This window comes from Camelina sativa, chromosome 8, assembly GCF_000633955.1.
Source record: "Camelina sativa cultivar DH55 chromosome 8, Cs, whole genome shotgun sequence".
Taxonomy (NCBI): Eukaryota; Viridiplantae; Streptophyta; class Magnoliopsida; order Brassicales; family Brassicaceae; genus Camelina; species Camelina sativa.
The window spans coordinates 17162329-17182631 of record NC_025692.1 but is presented as its reverse complement, the minus strand read 5'-3'; the positions used below and the strand labels follow the sequence as shown (position 1 = coordinate 17182631).

At 30.1% G+C, this 20303-nt stretch overlaps 1 protein-coding gene across 1 annotated transcript; it reads left to right on the top strand.

Moving 5' to 3' along the window:
* LOC104707344 lies at positions 3773-5211 on the top strand. Its single transcript, XM_010423671.2, has one exon. The coding sequence runs from the start codon at positions 4051-4053 to the stop codon at positions 4726-4728; it is 678 nt and encodes a 225-aa protein (XP_010421973.1). The 5' UTR covers positions 3773-4050; the 3' UTR covers positions 4729-5211.

Below are 20303 nucleotides of genomic sequence, written 5' to 3'. Positions count from 1 at the left end.
CATAATTTTTTTTTTCTTGAAAACAAAATCCATATGACTTCTCTTCTCTAAAGAACTCGAAACTTACATAACACCCCCTTCTCTTTATTTACCACCACATTTATGATTAGCCGATTTAAAATCTTATATGAAAAGACCAATGTTTCATCCTTTTTGGTTCAATAAATCTCTTTAAATATTGTATTGCAAAAATGTCAAATAAACCCCTTTGTACATAATTATTTACTTTTCATAAATCCAAGGACTAAGAATCAATTCTTTTTTTTTCTTTTGTGATAAAAGACTAAAAGAATCAAAATTTGTAAAAGTCGAATGGCCCCAGACGGATAAACATGAGTTAAACTAAAACATCACTTGCCGACAGGCGACAGACAATGACAACGACATTACAAGTTTCAGAAAAACTACCGTTCAGCCTAACAAGTTAATTTAGTATTAACCTTTCTTATAGCAGGTAAATATTAAAAACTACCGTTCAGCCTAAAAACTAACCATCAAATTCGTACGGTACTCGAAGCAGTTCCATCACCAGCTTTACAGCTATATAGATACGCTTACAATAAATTATTAATACATTCTTTTAAAATTTTATTTTAGTAGACATTTTTAAAATCCGCACATTGAGCGGGTCCTAATCTAGTTAATTATCTTATACTATAATCGAAAATAATAATATACATCAAGAATTCATGTTACCGACTTTTAATCGGTAACATGAATTTATAATTTAACACCAAGAATTAAATAACCTCTTGATTTAAAAAACTTTTAAATTTTTGTGGATGTTTTAAAAAAATTATTATTTTCTTTATCCTAATAATTGTAATTCTTGAAAGTAATTGTTATTCCATTAAATATATGATAGCTTTATATTCCCCTTTTCTAGTTTTTTTTTACAAATATTTACACTATTTTATTATATATTATGATAGAAATATCTAATTTTATATTCATGTAATCTCTATTCATATTTTACATTGATATTTTTTTGGGGGGACTTTTTCAAAAATACTCCTTTTCCTATGTCATTTTTTAAAATACCCTTTCATGGTATCTATTTTCAAAAATATCTCTTTTCTATGTATATAATAACTAAATTCTAAGCCCTAAACTTCAAATACTAAACCCTAACCCCTCAAACTATATTCTTAATGTAAAATTGAGAACCCAAACCTAAAAAAAAAAATTCTAAAAATTAATATAACATATTGTAATTGTGTAAAATAGGGTAAAACTGAAATTGTTCAAAACAAATATCCCAAAAGGAGTATTTCTAACAAATTGTTTTTTTTTGTAATTTTTTTTTCATGATATCGTTTTTCGTTTATATTTTAGTTTAAGTTATTGTAAATTATTACTTTTAATAATAATAAAATATTATAGAAATTAGTGAATTAATTAATGTATTAACTTTAAATTTTATGTTATGTTAATAATGTTAATTAATTTGTTAAAAAAAAGATTTAGTGACGAAGTGGAGGAAGGATAAGATAGAAAAGCATAGATAGATACACTATCAATCAATCAATACAATAAAAGAAGGATGTGTTGCTTTCCTTGTGTGACACATCAGCCTCAACATTGAAGTTGGTATTGACACCTAAGTTCAAATCAATAGCCAATAAAAACATTTCAATTAATACAACTAGGATTTCTAAACAAATAAAAAAACTATGTGCCACTAGGCATGTCAATTAGGCCCAAAGCCTGCACACTGGCCCAGCCCGGCACGGCTTTGAAAAAAACCCAACTCGGACATAAATATATGTCCAGAAAAATTGGACCTTTTGGACTCAGCCCGTTCGAGCTTTAGAGTTTTTAGGGCTTAGTCTGATCAAGCTCGGACCGGCCCCAACAACCCTTATACAAATATAATTATACGTTTTTGTTAACATTTTTGTTTGATTGCAATATTTCTTTATAATTTATCGTAAATAAAGTTCAAAACTCTAATCTTAATTTTATATTTAATTAATAACCTTACTTAATATTTTTTTAAATCTTTATCTGTGATATTTTATATGAATTATATATATATATTTTATTTCGTTAAAATATAAAAATCTATTTGGTTTTTTATTTTTACTTTTATTTTAGATTAAGTTGGTTTTAGTGAATATAGATGAGTTATTTAAATTTGATTGATTTATTTTATATTGCACCTTTAAACATTGCTTTTTAAGACATGTTATAAACTAACTTATAAGTTTGAATTTTTGATATGTAAAATAAGCCTGGAAAAACCTGAAAAAGCCCAAAAATTCATGTAGCCCTGTTAGTCTTAGAGCCGGACCGGCTTTGAAATATAGACTTGGAAATATTTCGGGACAGGCCGAGAAGGGCTCAAATATATGCGAGTTTTGCGGATTTCGGGATGGATCGGGCTGAGCCAGCCCGATTGACACCCTATGTGCCACATATCATTGTCTTTCACTTCATAAACCCTTACCGAGATAATAATAAAAAAAACACGAAGACTCTAATTGTTTGTTCTTCTCCTTCACACTAAAAGACTGCTTTTGAATTCAGTTAGAGAGAATAAACAAAATAATCGTCACAAAGTTTTGCCTTCGATGAAACAAACATTAAGAGAAGAAAACAAACGACTCGTGCGGCAAGAGACATGGAAGAAGCATAGGTCAATTGTTAAAGAGGCAAAGCAATCTCACCAAATTCAACTTTGATTAATTCGAACAAGAATTTCAACAAAATCTACATATTGTGCAATCAAATTCTCCGGTTATATATCATGAACTTTTTGGAAGAAGAGGCGAGGTTAAAAATTAGGACAGGAAAGAAATTTGAAAAGATAGAATAGAAAGAGAGACGCATAGTGATGTGAAGAAGAAGGAAGAAGAGAAGAGAGACATAGAGATATCAATTCCTCATGTAAGCTCCTCCCTAACCATACAATTGTCGTCTTATATACAAAAGATTAAAAAAATTCACAAAAGAGCAACTTGGACATGACAAAGTTCATTAATTTCTTCTAGAATCGCATGTCCAATCGAGGTAAATATGTCATTTTTATTCAAGTTTTTTGGGTTGCTTCAAGAAAAAATATTAGTGTTTGTGTAAATTAACTCACCTCTTCTTTGGTGACTTAGTTCTTAAATGAAGATGATATTGAGCAAATTGCTGCTTTGGATTAGAACGTTTTCTTTTTCAAGGTTTAGTACAATACATGTTACTTACTACTACTTCCAGAACTCTATATGTGAAAATTATCATTTTTTATTTCCTTTTCGATCTTAGTAAATTTTAAAAGCTTCATCTTTGGTTTATGTCAGATTTATGAGACAAAAGTTAAAGTGCCTAAACTTAACGTACTCTAAGAGATCCATCAAGAACATTTAAAATGTATACATCAAAGAGTAATATGTCTTACTGTTCTAGAAGATTTGTGAGTGAGAAACAAATCAATAACTAATGGTTTGTAATCCCTAAACTTATTTGGTAATCAAATTTAAAATCTATTCACAAACTAAATTTATGAAATAAAAAACTCAATTATCATATGTTGATGTAAATAGTATTAATAAAAAATACTATTGAAATTATCAAAAACTTATGAATTGATTCCAAATAACATATATTAAATTATGAATCAAAGAAAACAAAACAGAAAAATATGACAAAAAAAAATAACGTTAAAAAAGCTAATCTCGCACTAGCGCGGGTACAACCTAGTTTCTTTTAATATCTATCTTTTAATCCCGGCCCATAGTTTGATAATAAAGCCCATTACCGATCGATGAACGCTATAGTGGAAAACAGTTCATCATCATCCCTCTTTTATCTTCCGTTGAATCTTCGTCTTCTTCGTTCAGAAATCGGAGCGAGAAGAACCATAGATTTACCTCAATTTAGGTTTATCTTCTACTGGGAATCTCCAAGCTCTTTCACGTAAATACTAGAAATCGTCGTTGAGAATAGACGAATTGGGGTTTTTTTTTCCTATAAAGCTTCGAACTTTAGGGCGATTTCTGGGTTGAAAGAATCAGAGAAATTTAGGGGTTTTTTTTTTTAATTTTCCTGGGGATATTTGATATGAAGCCACACGAGGATTGGGTATCTGAATCATGGACTGTGGATTGTGTTTGTGGTGTGGATTTTGATGATGGTAAAGAGATGGTTGATTGTGATGAATGTGGTGTTTGGGTTCACACATGGTGTTCTCGTTATGTTAAAGGAGACGATTTGTTTGTTTGTCACAAGTGCAAGATCATGAACAACGATGACACGGAATTGTCCAAGTTACCACCGGTTACTAAATCAATTAGAATGGGGAATAATGTATCATCTACTCAGACTCAGAGTGAGACTGTTCCAATATTGAAGCCTTGTTCAGAGATACCAATTGAAGAAAGGGTTCATGTACAAGGAGTCCCTGGTGGTGATTTGGCTCTGTTTGAATGTGTTTCGTCTGTTTTTAGTCGTCAGCTTTGGAGTTGTTCTGGTTATGTGCCTAAGAAGTTTAGTTTTCAGTATAGGGAGTTTCCTTGTTGGGATGAGAAGGAGGATGGTAAGGGAAAGGATGCTAGGAATTGGGGTTGTAGAGACATTGAGATTAAACATTCTCATCAGAGTGATGTTGACAAAGAGAAGAGCTTGCTTCTTCGTTTGAGTACAAATAAGCGGAGAAAAGATTTGCCCGGAGCCTTTGAAGACCAAGCAAATAAGAAGGCTAAAGAGGAAGATGGTGATAAGAAAACAGTTGTTTTGTGAGCAGAACTTATCACTGTTCTTCCTTTACAAAAGCTATCCGAAGGCTTTTTGATTTGGATGTGTCTCACAGCCAACATTTCTTTTTTTTTTTTTTTTATAGAAGCTTAAGTTTATTTTTTGAATTACTAGTATTTCGACCCGCTATCAGAAGCTCACGCGGAAAAAGATCCACAGGGGAAAGTGTTTTTAGAGAACCCATTGATAGAGTGTACTTGCTATGAAGATTGGTTGGTGGTGATGCAGCCGGTAATGTTGCTGTTGAATGCTTCAGGGAAGAAAGAATTATGAGGTTCATACACGTAATGTGGGATAAGGAGCAGATATAAGCAACTAGTGATCCATCTGCTTTAATTTTGGATAATTATCATGTTGTCAATGTTTAGGTTTCTTCTAACTTTTTCACTGGTATTCTTAACCATACTAACAGTTGTAGGATACTCAACATCCAAATATATGCTATAAAAAAAAAGTGAATGTTCTATCTATTATCGATCTTTTGGAGTCCTACTGGTAATCATTAGAAGAACAAAAAGAAAGGAATAAAAAGAACAATACAAAATGGAATAAACAGTTTTTGAGGAATGAAAGGAAAATCTGTCAGAGAATGAACTAAATAGTAAATAGTAACCAAACAATAAAATATATTTTTAAATATAGTAAATATTAAATAAATCAAATTCAATATTAATACTACTACTACTTCTAATGTATATACAATGAATTTTTCATTTTTTTTTAAAATTGTAAATTAAATTTTAGATATGTCATATTAAATATTAATATTTAACATTAACTTACAATACAATTTTAAAGGTAATTTTATTTTTTTTTAGTTTTTATTTACGATATAAACATGAGTCTTTTAAATTTATTTTACTATTCATATATGGTTTTCAAATAGCCTTAAGATTAGTTTAACATGAAATTCATATCAAAATTATTTTTTCTGTCAATACATTATGAAAATATGAAAATTATTATATTAGAAAATTGAATATTATTAATAAACTTATTTTTTATTTATTTTAAAATATAAAAACGAATTTTAATATTTGTTCTTTTTTCTGTTATATTTGTTCCTCATCAATTTTGGGGAGGAACACTTTTGTTCTATTGTTCTTTATTTTTTTTAGAATGTAGAGGAATGTAAAGGAAAAATTATTACTATCAAATGGTAAAAAAATTGTGGAATAGAGAAGAATATCACATTCCTCCTTGTTCTTTTCCTAAAATGTGGTCACCGATTGAAGCTTTGGTATAACTTTGTTTTGTAGGTAAAAATAACCAATAAAGAGCAAGTAAAGCCTTGTCAATCTTAGTCCTCGAAGGCTGCATGCACATACTTGACAACGTTGCACAAGGGATGCAAGATATGGGAAGTTGGGAGGATCCAAAAGCCACGCCTCGTCTCACCTGGCCTCTTTTCCATAGATGAAGTTGTACACCCTGAAAAATCCTCACCTTGATAAATTTCAAATAGATAAGAAACCTCTCACACGTTGAAAGGCATTGCACCTTAGCCAGCTTTATCATCTGAAATGGTTTTGACATGCACGTGGCAGTCTACACATGTTTATGTTCTATTGTTTTTCTATAACTTCGTGAGCTTTGGTTTGGAGTCTTTTGGTAGGCACATGTTTTCTTGGGCATTCTTTCTATTAACAGGCCCACTGTTCGAGCTATACTTACAATAGTTGGTATTGCTCATGAGATCGTAAGTTAATTGGGATTGGTTTAATGTCCTGGTAGATTTTATTTAAGATCACACCGATGTCAAAGCAATAGCTTTTTGGTGGAATGCACTTGATAACATGATGATGAGAAATGTTCAAACCCACCTCGTAATGATAAAGGTAACTAGGGGTACATGGACGAAGATATATAACATCTAAAAGCTAGGGTCAAGGCAAAGGTACTCTACCTTACATTGTAACTAGCTGGGCATTAGATAGAGCACGAGGGTAATGCATGTAAGACAGAAGCATTTCCATTTTTATGGGCTCCCCAAGTCTCCAACTTGCTCAAAATGAGGACTGGTACAGGTAACAAGTCACTCATTAGGCCACAAACTCCAATAAACATTTTATTAGTTTATATACTCATTATAATAGATCTTATGCTCAAACCTTAAAAAATTCAAATTTCAAATCCGAGACAGAAACTAATATATATCATATATGCACCATTATCTATAGAATTGTAAAAATTTACGGTATAAAACTTATAAACAAATAATAATAATAATAATAAAAACTAGTGTTTTGGCACTGTCAGCAATACATTCTATATTATAAAAACTAGGTTAGTATCCGCGCTATGCTGTGAGTTTGTTTTTATATGTTTTTTTTGTTATAATTTTTTTTTGTTTTGTACATTTAAAATCATAATTCATAGGATAATCATGGTAAAACATGTTTTTATAATTTTTTTTATAGATAAAACCCGCAATATGCCGCATAATCTAACTTTCAAATCCAAGAGTCTTCTGCACCAATGTTCTACCTTATTTTAAATCAAAATTTGTAAAACTTCTCGACTCCCTTAGCCTAATCATCAAAAGACTTCAATTTTATCTTAAACACAGTCTTTTCCACAGCTGACTCACTCGAACTACTACCACTATATTTTTGATTTGATACCGCCACGATCCCACCAGCACCAGGTTTCATAACAACAACGGTTCAGAGTTTTCTGATGGCGACAAGGATCAGATCTCGCCTACTGAGTCTAAACACACACTTTGTTGGTGGACTATGGGGCTAAGTTGGATCGTCGTTGACTCGTTAGATTTGCTGGGAGCTTCGTCTGATCTAAATCTTCCTTTGAGTTTTAGAACTAAAGAAATGAAATTTCTACATAGAAAAAGAGTGGAATATTAAGGTTCAATTTGACAGCCAAATCTGAAACATAGCATCAAGTATGAGAGACCCATAGCCTTTACTTGCTTCAAGCATGGTTTGATACTATTGTTCTTTTCTTTGGATGACATCCAATTAGGGTTTCGATGTTCTCTTTCTTTCCTATGGTGTTGAGTGTGTGTTGCTCGTCACCTTCCTCAGTTGCCATACGCAGGTTAATTTGGGTTCTTTTACTGTTTTTCTTGGACACCATTGTAATTGGGCTGAACCCGTAACAAAAAGTAGAAGGAATAATGTGGAATGGAGAAGGATTATTATTAGACAAAAATATTGAGTTGTATTAATCATTATAATTTGATTAACTAACTGTTTCAACTGATGTGTCAACTACTCCTTCAACTAAAGAGCTGAGGTGTCAACACTAGAAAGAAACACATCCAGTTTTTATTGTATTGATGCCCCAAGACGTGCATTATGAGACGTACACTATCAGTATACGATATATCGATGATGTAAGTTTTATTGAACAGAAGAAAAGAAGTAACCAGTTCTAGCGGCATCCATAATTCCACAAAAATGAAAGAACAAGCACTATATCATTTGGCATTGGAGTTTTCTCTCTTTAAAGAGAATGAATTAAGTTAATGCATCAATCTGCTGTGGCCAAATAAATGATAGAAGAAGAAGGAAAAAAACATACACACCATGCAAATCTGACCTTCAGCATAGATATAAGCACAAAACAAATCGTACAAGGCCTTTAATTTTGGAGGGCCAAGGAAATAAAATTAAGGATATATAGAAGGTTTGTAAGACTCATATTTATATAAAAATTAAAAACAAAATTAGGAAAAGGTAAAATAAAGCATAAAATTTTAAGGGTCAACAATTACATAATGAAATAAGTTAGGTCAAAACTTAAATTCTTAATCAACATTTGCAGTCAGATCAATAATTTAGCACTCATATTTGTCAGGCCTGGCCCTGAAGCCATGGGCAACGAAAACGGCAGTTGCATTGGGGACGACATGAAGCCTCTGTACCATTCCCTTTCCACTTCTCCCTACATTTAGACTCACATTCTTTGATGACACATTTCCCAGGTTTTTGATCAGGTAAAGGCCTTGAGCACCATATATTTTTCTTTTGTACTTTTGGTTTTACATCTCCAACCACTCCTGTTACTGTTATAATATAAAACATCAAATCTTAGTTTCTGTAATTAGAAATGGAGGAATAGTAAAAATAGTAAAAAAGAAATATAGCTTGACATAATTATCAAATCCATTGATTATTTTTTGAATAATACATATGTATTAAAAAAAATTATAATGAGGTACTTTTAAAATGTCACATAAATTTACCCAAAAACTACAAAATGCTGATATTTATTAAACAAAATATTTTTATAGGCTTGACATTATCTATGTGTCACGAGACCACAATTATTGATGATGAAAAGCAATGGAAATATGCTGAAACAATTTATATTAAAATATTTTTTTATGAAATAATAAGACAACATATATATTTATAAATGAAGGATTCAATTCAAACATATATTTGGGTTTCAGTTGTCTAGGTCTACCATAAAAATTTGTAGATGAATTATCTATGTCTAGCATAAAATATTTGTAGATGAATTTTCTATGTCTAGTATGAATTTTAAATAAAGAGCTAAACCGATACAATATAATTAGATGATGCAATTAAATTCCAAAAAACGTTTTATATACCATAGTTAAATTAGTTTTTTTAACATGTAAGGTATTCATATTTTTGTTCTCATAAAAAGAATATATGTTACATTTAAAATGATTACAAACCTATCACAAAAAGGAGGAAGAGAGCCAGAACGGTGAATGAGAATAAAAATTTTGTCTTCATTTTAGATTGATAATTTTTTTTTTTTTGACAGATGGTTTAAATTTTTGAAAAAAAAAAGAAAAACTCTGAAAATTTATTTTGTTTTAAAACTTAAAAAGAAAGAAGAAAGTATAATATATAAGAAATTGAGTGTATCACACATTACAAAAACTATATTAAGCTATCGATCTCCGTAAATTCCGATTTAGCTTTCCACTCATTTGATTTGTTAAAAGCCTTAGACTTGGTCGTCTTTTACAAAAACTTTTTTCTAATTAAGTAAAAATGATGAATTCCTAATATTCATATATAATTTAGAGTGTATACACTTAAAATGAAAAAAAAAAAATAGAAGGAAGCCATTGAAACAGATTTCTAAATAACGAAGTACTAGAGGATGATCCGAGCCATGCACAAGATTAATAAGGTTATTAACCAATATGATTCTTTTCAAATTCGTGTTTAGGAATATCAGATAGTTCTATCCATTACATATATATGTTTTGGGATTCAATAAACTGCAGTTAATGGAAATCAATTTTATTAATTGTGATTTAATTTAATAGTAAAGTTGACCGTAATTGGAATGTTGATTTACATGGTTTGTGATTTGAGAGTATGAAAAGAGAAAGGAAAATAAAAACATGGAAATTGGAAACTGAAATAGAACATACTAAAAACTCGTCGTGGGATTTTTTCTGTTTTTTATATTACTTTTAGATTATTTTTGTATGGTGTTGTTTGTAATTAAAAATCATTATTAATATATTTTTTGACAAATGTTCATTGGTTATTTTTTATGTTGTTCTGGCTTTTGTTATTATTTTTAGCTGGTTTTTTATTATTATTACTGTCATGTAATTGTAAAATATAATCAGTTTTATTTTTTTGTATTAGGATATATTGGAGGACCATTAGTACTGTTAGTTATTTTGTTTTGTTTTAATTAATTTTGGAGTTGATTTAATTTAATGACATCTACTCTGTTGATTTTTTTATGCTTTTTATTATTGGTAGAATAACGTAAAATACCTACTTGGATATAACTGTTTGTTTTTTTTTTATTGAAAAATTTCTCAAAATACCACTAAACATATTTTCTTAGTTTTTTTTCCAAAAATACCAGAAATTTTTTCTTTTCCAAAAATACCACAAGCATTAAAAATTATTTTTAAGGGCGTATATTTATTTAGGTTTGGGTTGACAAGTTTAGTTTTAGGGTATAGTTTTTAGGGGTGAGATTTACTATTTAGAATTTATGAATTAATTTTTAGTATAAAAAGATTATTTCAATTTTTTTGGTAATTTTAGAAAAACTATATTTTAGTGGTATTTTGGAAAAAAACTAAATTGTGGTATTTTTTGGAAAAAAAAATACCTATTTCAGTGGTATTTATGAGAATTGGCATTGTTTTTTTTATATAAGTAGATGTGAGTTTCATTGAGAGCATAAGACACCATGGTTTTCGGTTGACATAATCTTCTGCCACTGCATCAACTTGTAAGCACATAACGAAGAAGTTTCCTTATTTTGGATAACCTATCTGGATCAGTGATTGTAGAGCAGATTTCTTCTTCTGTTAATTGCAAAACCGCTGCTGCTTTTGCTTTATGCGTCCATATCTCAACATTTACTGGAAGTTTCGATCATTCTAATGCGAGAGAAACATTATGCTGTTTATCACTTCAGTTTGCTTTCAATTTCATTTTTTAATAATACAAAGGTGCCAAATAAATATAGGTAAATAGCTTAAGATTATGCATGTAGGAAAGAGGATGCCACGCATAGAGAGCTGTTGAATCTGCCAAAGCAACATAAAACACCACTGGTGGTAGTTGTTGTCTCTGTATCCCTTGCAAGAAAGTGTTTCACTACATGAAATGTACAATCAGAAACCTTACTCAATTCATCTTTTTTAAATGTCCTTCTATACTTTTCACTTTTCTTATCTCTCATAATGTGTCTCAATTGTTGATCCTGCACTTTTTACAACCACCTATGCAATTTCTCATGTTAGCTACTATATCTTTTTTTCAGTTTTGATGGTTGCGTAGTATAGGTCGTAGTCATACCGTACATGTAACTTACATCGTAATCTGTTTTTCATTCATCCTTTGGTAGCATCGTTGGAAAAAGATGGGAAGAAACTACATAGTATGCCTTAGCACATAACTTAGACAGGGGACTTCAGATTTCATGGTACAAACAAGAATGGAATACAAGGGAGCCATCAACTCAACAATTTGTTGCGCTATGAGTAAAGGATATTTGGCCTCTTAATTAATACTCACATTATAGCTTCAATGGTTAATCCCCACAGTTTCTAAGACGAGTATTAATTATTAACCATAGGACAAGATGTAACATAGATAAGCAAAATAAACATAGAAAGACACTAGACTATCATTATTGAGTATTTGTGCTCCTTTCTTGATAATCTAACTAGATTTGAACTCGCAGTACGCCGCGAAACAATTTTTTAAAAAATAATAATATTTTTTTTTGTTTTTATATTTAATTTGTTTTGTTTAATTAAATAATAATTTTGTTTGGATTGTCAATTATTAGAACAATAATAGGGGAAATAAATACATAAATATGTAATTTATAAGCTATTGTCAGATTAAGTCACAATTTTACCAATAATTTAACTGTTTTACAAAATTTTAGTTAAATTACCCTGATATAAAATGTCTAATATTCTTATATTAGTGGTATTGACCAAATAATTAAAGAAACATTTAACCCGTGTTTCAAAACTGAATTAATAATATTTTATATTTATACTAATGTTAATTCAAACCGTCATGTTAATAACATGTCCCGCTATATAACAACAAACCGTCATATTAGTGGTTTAACCCGTGTTTCAAAACCGTCATATTAGTGGTTTTGGTTGTGTATTGTGTTTCGTTTGTGAAGTTGATATTTATACATGGAAAATGTTTGATGAGCAAGGAGTTTACTATTCATAGTAATAAAAGAGAGATTTTAGTGTTTTCCTATTTGAGTTGATAACATTATTGTAGAATAATATTCAGTTTCTTAACACGATATATATTATATTAAATGTTTTTCTTGATGCTAAAGTTAAATATACCCGATTATTGAGTTTCTAAAGTTGGGTTCTCGTTTTTATGAACTTTATTAACGTTATAATAATTATTGCGATTATAATCATTTGTTACTCAAACTCGGCTGTGTCATTTAAATTTAATAGATAATACAGTCTCTAAAGATCTATTAAAATAGGTTTAGAGATTTTTATGGGATTAAAACATTAATGCGTAGAGCTGTTTTTGGAAAAATCGAAATGTATAGATGTTGTCAAGCTATTTATGACAATAAATGTATCAAATTAGTTCGATTTAAATAGTTCCATTAAATGAGTTTCCAGGAATTGTTATTTTAGGAAAATAGTTAGGGGTTAATGTTGTAAATAAAACAAATTAAATAACCAAAACTTCAAGGGCATAACAGAAAATTTACTTCAAAAATAATAATATAGATAACTTAAATCGTAGAACACCAAATATACTTCAAATCATAGAAACACCATGGGACAATTAATTAGTTTTATTTATTATAATGTTAGATTTTTTCGGTATTTAATTTAGTAGTAAAATTATTAATTTTTAATGTTTAGTGTTTTTTTTATATTTAAAAATATTATAATTTATATCAGTATAAACACTTAAAATTATAAAATATAACTGTTTGCATAATGTAAAATTAATGAGAATAATATTTGGTCTTTTTTTTTTTTGACAACAAAATATACGAGATTGGTTCAAACAAGCCAATCCGAAGGAACATTGTTTACATAATGGCTTCAATTGGTGACAACATTATGTGATATTCCTCTCTATTCCACAATTTTTTTACCATTTGATAGTAATAATTTTTCCTTTGCATTCCTCTACATTCTAAAAAAAATAAGGAACAATAGAACAAAAGTGTTCTTCTCCAAAATTGATGAGGAACAAATAGAACAGAAAAAAGAACAAATATTAAAATTCGTTTTTATATTTTAAAATAAATAAAAAATAAGTTTATTAATAATATTCAATTTTCTAATATAATAATTTTCATATTTTCATAATGTATTGACAGAAAAAATAATTTTGATATGAATTTCATGTTGAACTAATCTTAAGGCTATTTGAAAACCATATATGAATAGTAAAATAAATTTAAAAGACTCATGTTTATATCGTAAATAAAAACTACAAAAAAGATAAATTACCTTTAAAATTGTATTGTAGGTTAATGTTAAATATTAATATTTAATATGACATATCTAAAATTTAATTTACAATTTAAAAAAAAAATGAAAAATTCATTGTATATACATTAGAAGTAGTAGTAGTATTAATATTGAATTTGATTTATTTAATATTTACTATATTTAAAAATATATTTTTATTGTTTGATTACCATTTACTATTTAGTTCATTCACTGCAGATTTTCCTTTCATTCCCCAAAAACTGTTTATTCCATTCTGTATTGTTCTTTTTATTCCTTTTCTTTTTGTTCTTCTAATGGTTACCAGTAGGACCCAATATTTGGTCTTTATTAAAGAGAATACTATTATTGTTTGTATAATGTATAGTTTACTTAATTTAAAGTAAAAATAAGTGTATTTATTAATTTAAATTCAGTATTAGCTCAACTAAATCTACATTTTAGTTTTACAATCAAAATACGTAAAGCAAAAATTTCTACCGAAAGTCTATACAAACAAAATCTTTATAGTTGTAAAAAAGGTTTTAACGTTTCTTTTCAATGATTAAAAATAAAAAAAAAATAAAAATAAAAGAAGACAAAGTCTATCTTCTTCTCCGCCGTTTCATCCCCAACCCCAAGCATCCTCCATTAAACATGATTCACCTAGAGTCGAAAAAATAATTAAATATGATTTCATTACTATGCTTCTTTCTAATAAAATAATTGTTTGGTAATGAACCAAAGTGAAGAAAAAATACCTTTTAAAAGTGAGCGGTGTAAAATCAAAAAAATTTTGTTTACAGATGCATGGATAACACCCTGTGGTACAAAAACAAACCATATCAGAGAAGAAAATAGGAAAACAAAATAAGTAACAATATCAGTTTCAAGAATAAACAGAGAAGAAGTAACAAATAATCACATTGCCGTTTATTCTTGAAACATGAGTAACAATGAGTGAAGGATTTTCCCGTCACATGCACGGTTTCGCAAGGACGAATAGAGTTATGTAACTTTTGTTGTGCTTGTGTTTATCGTTTTTGATGTGGTGAATAAGTATTTATGGTGTAGATGTGAGTTAGTGTAGATCTTGGTGAGCAAGTTGAAAATATATTCAATATCTCACAATTTTGGAATGGTTGAGTAGGATTTAGAAATATTTGATGGAATATGCTAATCATGAAGAATATGTGTAGGTTATATTCCGATATTAGTAGTAAATCTACGATTTCAATTTGTCATATTTGTATAAGTCAAAGATGTAGTTATGATATTCTAATTAATGTTTTGCTGAGGATTTGGAGCCAAAAAGATTGTGATTATTGGCCATATTGGTCGATTTTAGTAGTTTTAGTAATTGGATTTTTGTGCAATTTTCTAGGGATTAAGATTGCAAATATTTTTTTAAATAACTATAACTAAAAAGGCATAATCCAAAATGTACTTAAAAATATATATATAGATTATTGGTCATATTGGTCGATTTTAGTAGTTTTAGTAATTGGATTCTTGTGCAATTTTCTAGGGATTAAGATTGCAAATATTTTTTTAAATAACTATAACTAAAAGAGCATAATCCAAAATGTACTTAAAAATGTATATATAGATAAGGGATTAAAATAAGTTTGGAGATTTTAATCTTGTTTAAAAATTAAATGTGTAGAGTTTGTGTTTGGAAACATCGAAATGTATAGATTTTGTCAAGTATTTATGGAAACAAAATTAGATCGATTAATATAGTTCCATTAATTGAGTTTCCAGAAAATGTTATTTTAAGAAAATAGTTAGGGGTTAATGTTGTAAATAAAATTGATTAAATAAGTAAATCTTAAAGGGCATAAACCAAAATGTACTTCAAAAATGTTAATATAGATTATTTCGATTTGATGTTGATGCAATAGTTATGTAGCGGGAATTTGGAACATAAATGAGTACGCAAAGAGAAAGACATTTATTTGTCAGACTTTCAAAGAATAATAAAGAGAAAAGTCTCAATTCAAAAAAACAAACCTATTTATGGATTAAGGTTGATCAGTGTGTGTGATATGATACTTGAAGTATCATACTTCAATGTTGATTTCGAGTTTAAAAGATGATTCACGATTTCTTTAGCCAAAGAAAAAAAAACATCTATGCCTAGATATTTTTGGTCGTGGACTCGAATAGATCAACTCTCCGTCTCCCTAGAAACATATATAAGACATAAGATAATTACAAAGAAACAGAAAAATAGTGAAAGAAACAGAAACAATCTTATATTACACAGATTTATATATGGAGAAATGAGGCATTTAGCTAGAGCATCTGAAAGCTATAAATCATATAAAATAGGAAAACGTCATATTTTCCCAATAAAACTATCACATCGTATGAGATGCAGCTAAAACTTTGATCTCATCTCAAATATCCTTTTTTTTTGCCAAACAAAATATCCCAAAAATAATATCTCTCAATCTATATCTCCTCAGATGGAAAGTTCTCATTTACTTCTCCATATTTTTTTATTTAATCGATTTACAAGTTAAACCGCTAGAAAACCAGTCAAACCAGATATAAAACATAATTAAAAACCCGATTGACCTTACAAACCCGACCCGGTCTAAGAATTTTTATAACCTGATCAGAAATTGTCAAATCTAAGAACCCTAAAATCATCATTTTCTAAAATCATGAACATCCTCTCTTGCATTGCGGCAATATGTTTCAGGTGGGTACATAAGCTAATTTCCTACCAAACTCTCACTTATCCACCACTGGCGCCAAGAGAAGTCGTCGTGACTTCCACATCCCAGTAATCATTTGTGTTCTTAATTGATTTTGGAGTTGAATAAAATTTGTAATTCATCTCTAATCGGATTTGATGTGTTCTTGGTTCAGTGAACCATGATTCCAATCACCGGAACTTGAATAAACCCAACTAAGAGTTTTAGAGCTGTAATCGTCTATAAAAAGGACCACGTGAATCTCCATTATATACAGAAATTATGATTTATCTTTTATGTCAATTTGGTTGAATTGTTTATTTGATTTTTCTTGGATGCAGTAGATTTTCTGGGTTGGACGGACCATTCATCCGAGCAGCCTTCATTAGCATTCAAAAGCAGAAGATGAATTTTTTTTTTTGGGCTTTTAGAAGTTCACAGTTGCTTTATCTTTATTTGTATCGAACTTTAACACTTTTGAGATCTGGTCATATTTGTTTAAATGTATTTGTCTATTTCTTCTTTTCTCTGGGTTATTTGATGTGGATGATCTGGCTAAACGTTAATGGAAGTATGATATAGTGTTCGTCGAGATGGGGAAAAGAGATTTAAAAAAAAAAAGAATTGGTGATTTAATTATATAAACGGGTCGAAATCAGGTTGAAATCGGTTTACAACTTTTGTTAGTTGGTAAGACAACCAATAAACCAATTAAACCTATATTTAAGTGGAAATTGATGAGAATTATGGATTAAGGGAGATTTAGGAATAAAATTTTGGATTTGGAGAGATATAGGATGAGAGACATTTGTGCAGAGTTTAAGACGAGGTCAAAATTCTGTCTCTATCTAGTACGATGCGATAGTTTTGATGGGGAAATATGACGTTTTCCCTGTAAAATAAGCAACCAAGTTTGTGAGTTGTGACAGTAGTACTAAAATGTGTAAACACTAATAATTTTTTTTTTGTTAAAACTAAAAAGTATCTTTAACCTTTGAAATTTCATTTTACGAGTGATATCTTAGATATATATAATTAGCATAGACATAATTGATCCCAAATGTTAAAGATATAATCATATAATTTTAAGAATACAAATACAAACTAAACATGAGTTAAAATTTTAAATATGAATAACATAAACAAAAAATATAAATAATTGTAATAAAATCATCTATGTTTTCTATACTAAAATGTTGAATACAACATCACATGAGTCTCATAAAAATAAAATATACTAAAATATCAAATGTCAAATTTACCCGGGCTACGCCCGGATTCGCCCCTATATTAATTCAAGAGAAACTCTAGAGACAAGAATGAGACTTGATCACTTCTAAATTTTAGTGATAAATGATATAAATGCTAAATTAGAAGTTTAAAGGATCATAAGGTTTTGAACAGAGAAAAGAAAAAGTTTTGAACAGAAAAAAAAAAAAAAAGAGGAATCATTAAGATTAGAAAAGAGTTAGATAAGTAAAGAAAGATGTTTGATTTGTTGCATTTAGGTCCTTTTTCATCATTTATATTGTAGAGTCCTAAGTTTTATGTAATGCATTAGGAGTACTATGATTCAAAATGGTTTGATTGGACTAGAAAGATATGAAAAAGGCAAAATGGAAGTATTGGCCAAACAAACAACCAACGAGCATCCATCAGTTGGCCACAATATGCTAGATCATGATTTTTTACCTAACTAGCAAGTCATCCCGCAAGCGCTGCTGGCCTGTTGCGGACCAGTGGCCAACGTCACGCAAAATAACCATTTTGTTGTAAATCACTATGGATGGATCTCCATAACCGGCCCATACAATGTCCAAGTCCACAAGGCCCATCGGCCTTCTTCTATTATTCTAAGTCGGTTTAGGAAACTATTGTATTAGGGCTTTGTCCTTTACTATATATATATATATATATGTATTTATTCGATTGAAATCAATAAGAAGAAGGAGAGAATATAACCTTCGAGTTTCTCTACTTTCACAACACGTTATCAGCACGAGTTTGCTCTAAGTTCAAACTGAGAAAAATCCCCTAACCCTAAAACTCTAAACCGCCGCCGCACATAAGTTCTTATTCGTTCAAGCTCGGCGATCGGTTCCTGTTCGTGATCAATCCGCGTTCGTGGTCAGATTCTGTTCGTGATCAAGTTTTGTTCGTGACTAGTCCGAGGTTCGTGATCAAGCTCAAGGTATATCCGAGGTCTTTAGCTCCCGGATCAATTCCAGTCAACCCCAAACGGTGTCAGGTAAATAAATCGAACTCATCGGACACATATATCAAACCTGATCTCTAAATTATATTAGAACCCTAAAATCTACAATTACACAATCAACAAATCAAAACCCTAAAACACTAAAACTTTAAAATTCGATTGCTACGAGGTTTTAGGATTGTTTAGATTGTTTGCAATTAAACCGATTGTGCCTTATCTAAGCCGATTGTTATTGATTGCTTGTTTAAAAACGACTGCATGAAATCTTAAAATCAAACCTTAAAATCGGAATTGTTCTATGTCTTGCATGAAACCTTAAAATTAAATCCTAAAATCGGAACCCTAAGAGAAATCTATCTCCCTAAAACTCTTGTCATTATCCTATTCAAAGAAAAAAGAAATCCTAACTAGAGAAAATATTTTTCCTAAAACTTTTGTCTTAATCCTAATTAGAAAACGAAATATTATCTAGAGAAAAGGAAAACTTGAAAACCTAAAATTATTTGCATATTTCCTCGTCCATGCTAGATTATATTTTTTTGTCTAGGATTGTTTCATGCATATATTAACTATATATTAAAAGACAAAAACTATATATTAAAAGACAAGAAATTATTTACTAAAATTGGCATGGTTCGGTCTTAAATACCGCATGGCCTAGACGAAATTAACTCTATGGTTCGGTCTTAAATACCGCATGGCCTAGACAAAATTAATTCCATGGTTCGGTCTTAAATACTGCATGGCATAATCCAAAACGATTGCATTGTTCAGTCTTAAATACTGCATGAAAATAATCGGGTGCATGTTTTGTATCTTATAGATGTCCAAGATCAACAATCTCCAATATACTGCACTTAATGTCTCTGGAGAAAATTATTTATAATGGGCATTGGACACTAAAATTACCCTGAAATCAAAGGACCTATGTGAGTGCATTGAGGATGATAATGATTGTACTGAAAAGAGTAGGTACAAGGCGATTTTGCTAATACGCCATCATCTTGCTGAGAGTCTCAAGAACCAGTACCTTACCATTGAGAATCCTCTTGACCTTTGGACAGAGTTGAAAAACAGATATGGACACCAAAAGACGGTGCTCCTACCAAATGCTCAATTTGATTTGAAAAATCTAAGAATCCAAGATTTTAAATCTGTGGATGAGTATAATTCAGAGCTATTTAAGATAGTCTCGATCTTGAAACTATGTGGTAAGGAGGTTACTGAGAAAGACTTGCTAGAGAAAACATTCTCAACCTTTCACACTAATAACATACTGCTTCAGCAACAATATCGTAAAAAGGGCTTTAAGACATATGCAAATCTAATCTCTTGTTTGCTACTTTCTGAGCAAAACAATGAGTTATTGCTAATGAACAGTGAAATGAGACCTCCTGGTTCTGCCCCATTACCAGAAGCCCATAAGGTTGATATGACCAAGAAAGAGCCTAAAGAAACTAAAGAGTCTAACTACGTTCAGAGAGACAAGTATCACAGCCGTGGCCGTGGTAGAGGACGTGGTGATTGTGGCAATTGCCAAGGAAACCACTATGATGGTTATGGCCGTGGGAACCGATCCGACTTCGATCGTGGTCGGGGTAGAGGCCGCCGAATTTTCAAACCGCAACACAAAAGAAAATCGGTTTGCCACCGATGTGGTATGGGGAACCATTGGGCTAAGACGTGCAAGACATCTAAGAACCTT

Coding starts and splice junctions, on each gene's coding strand:
- LOC104707344 (XM_010423671.2), top strand. CDS start 4,051: ATGAAGCCACACGAGGATTGGGTATCTGAATCATGGACTGTGGATTGT.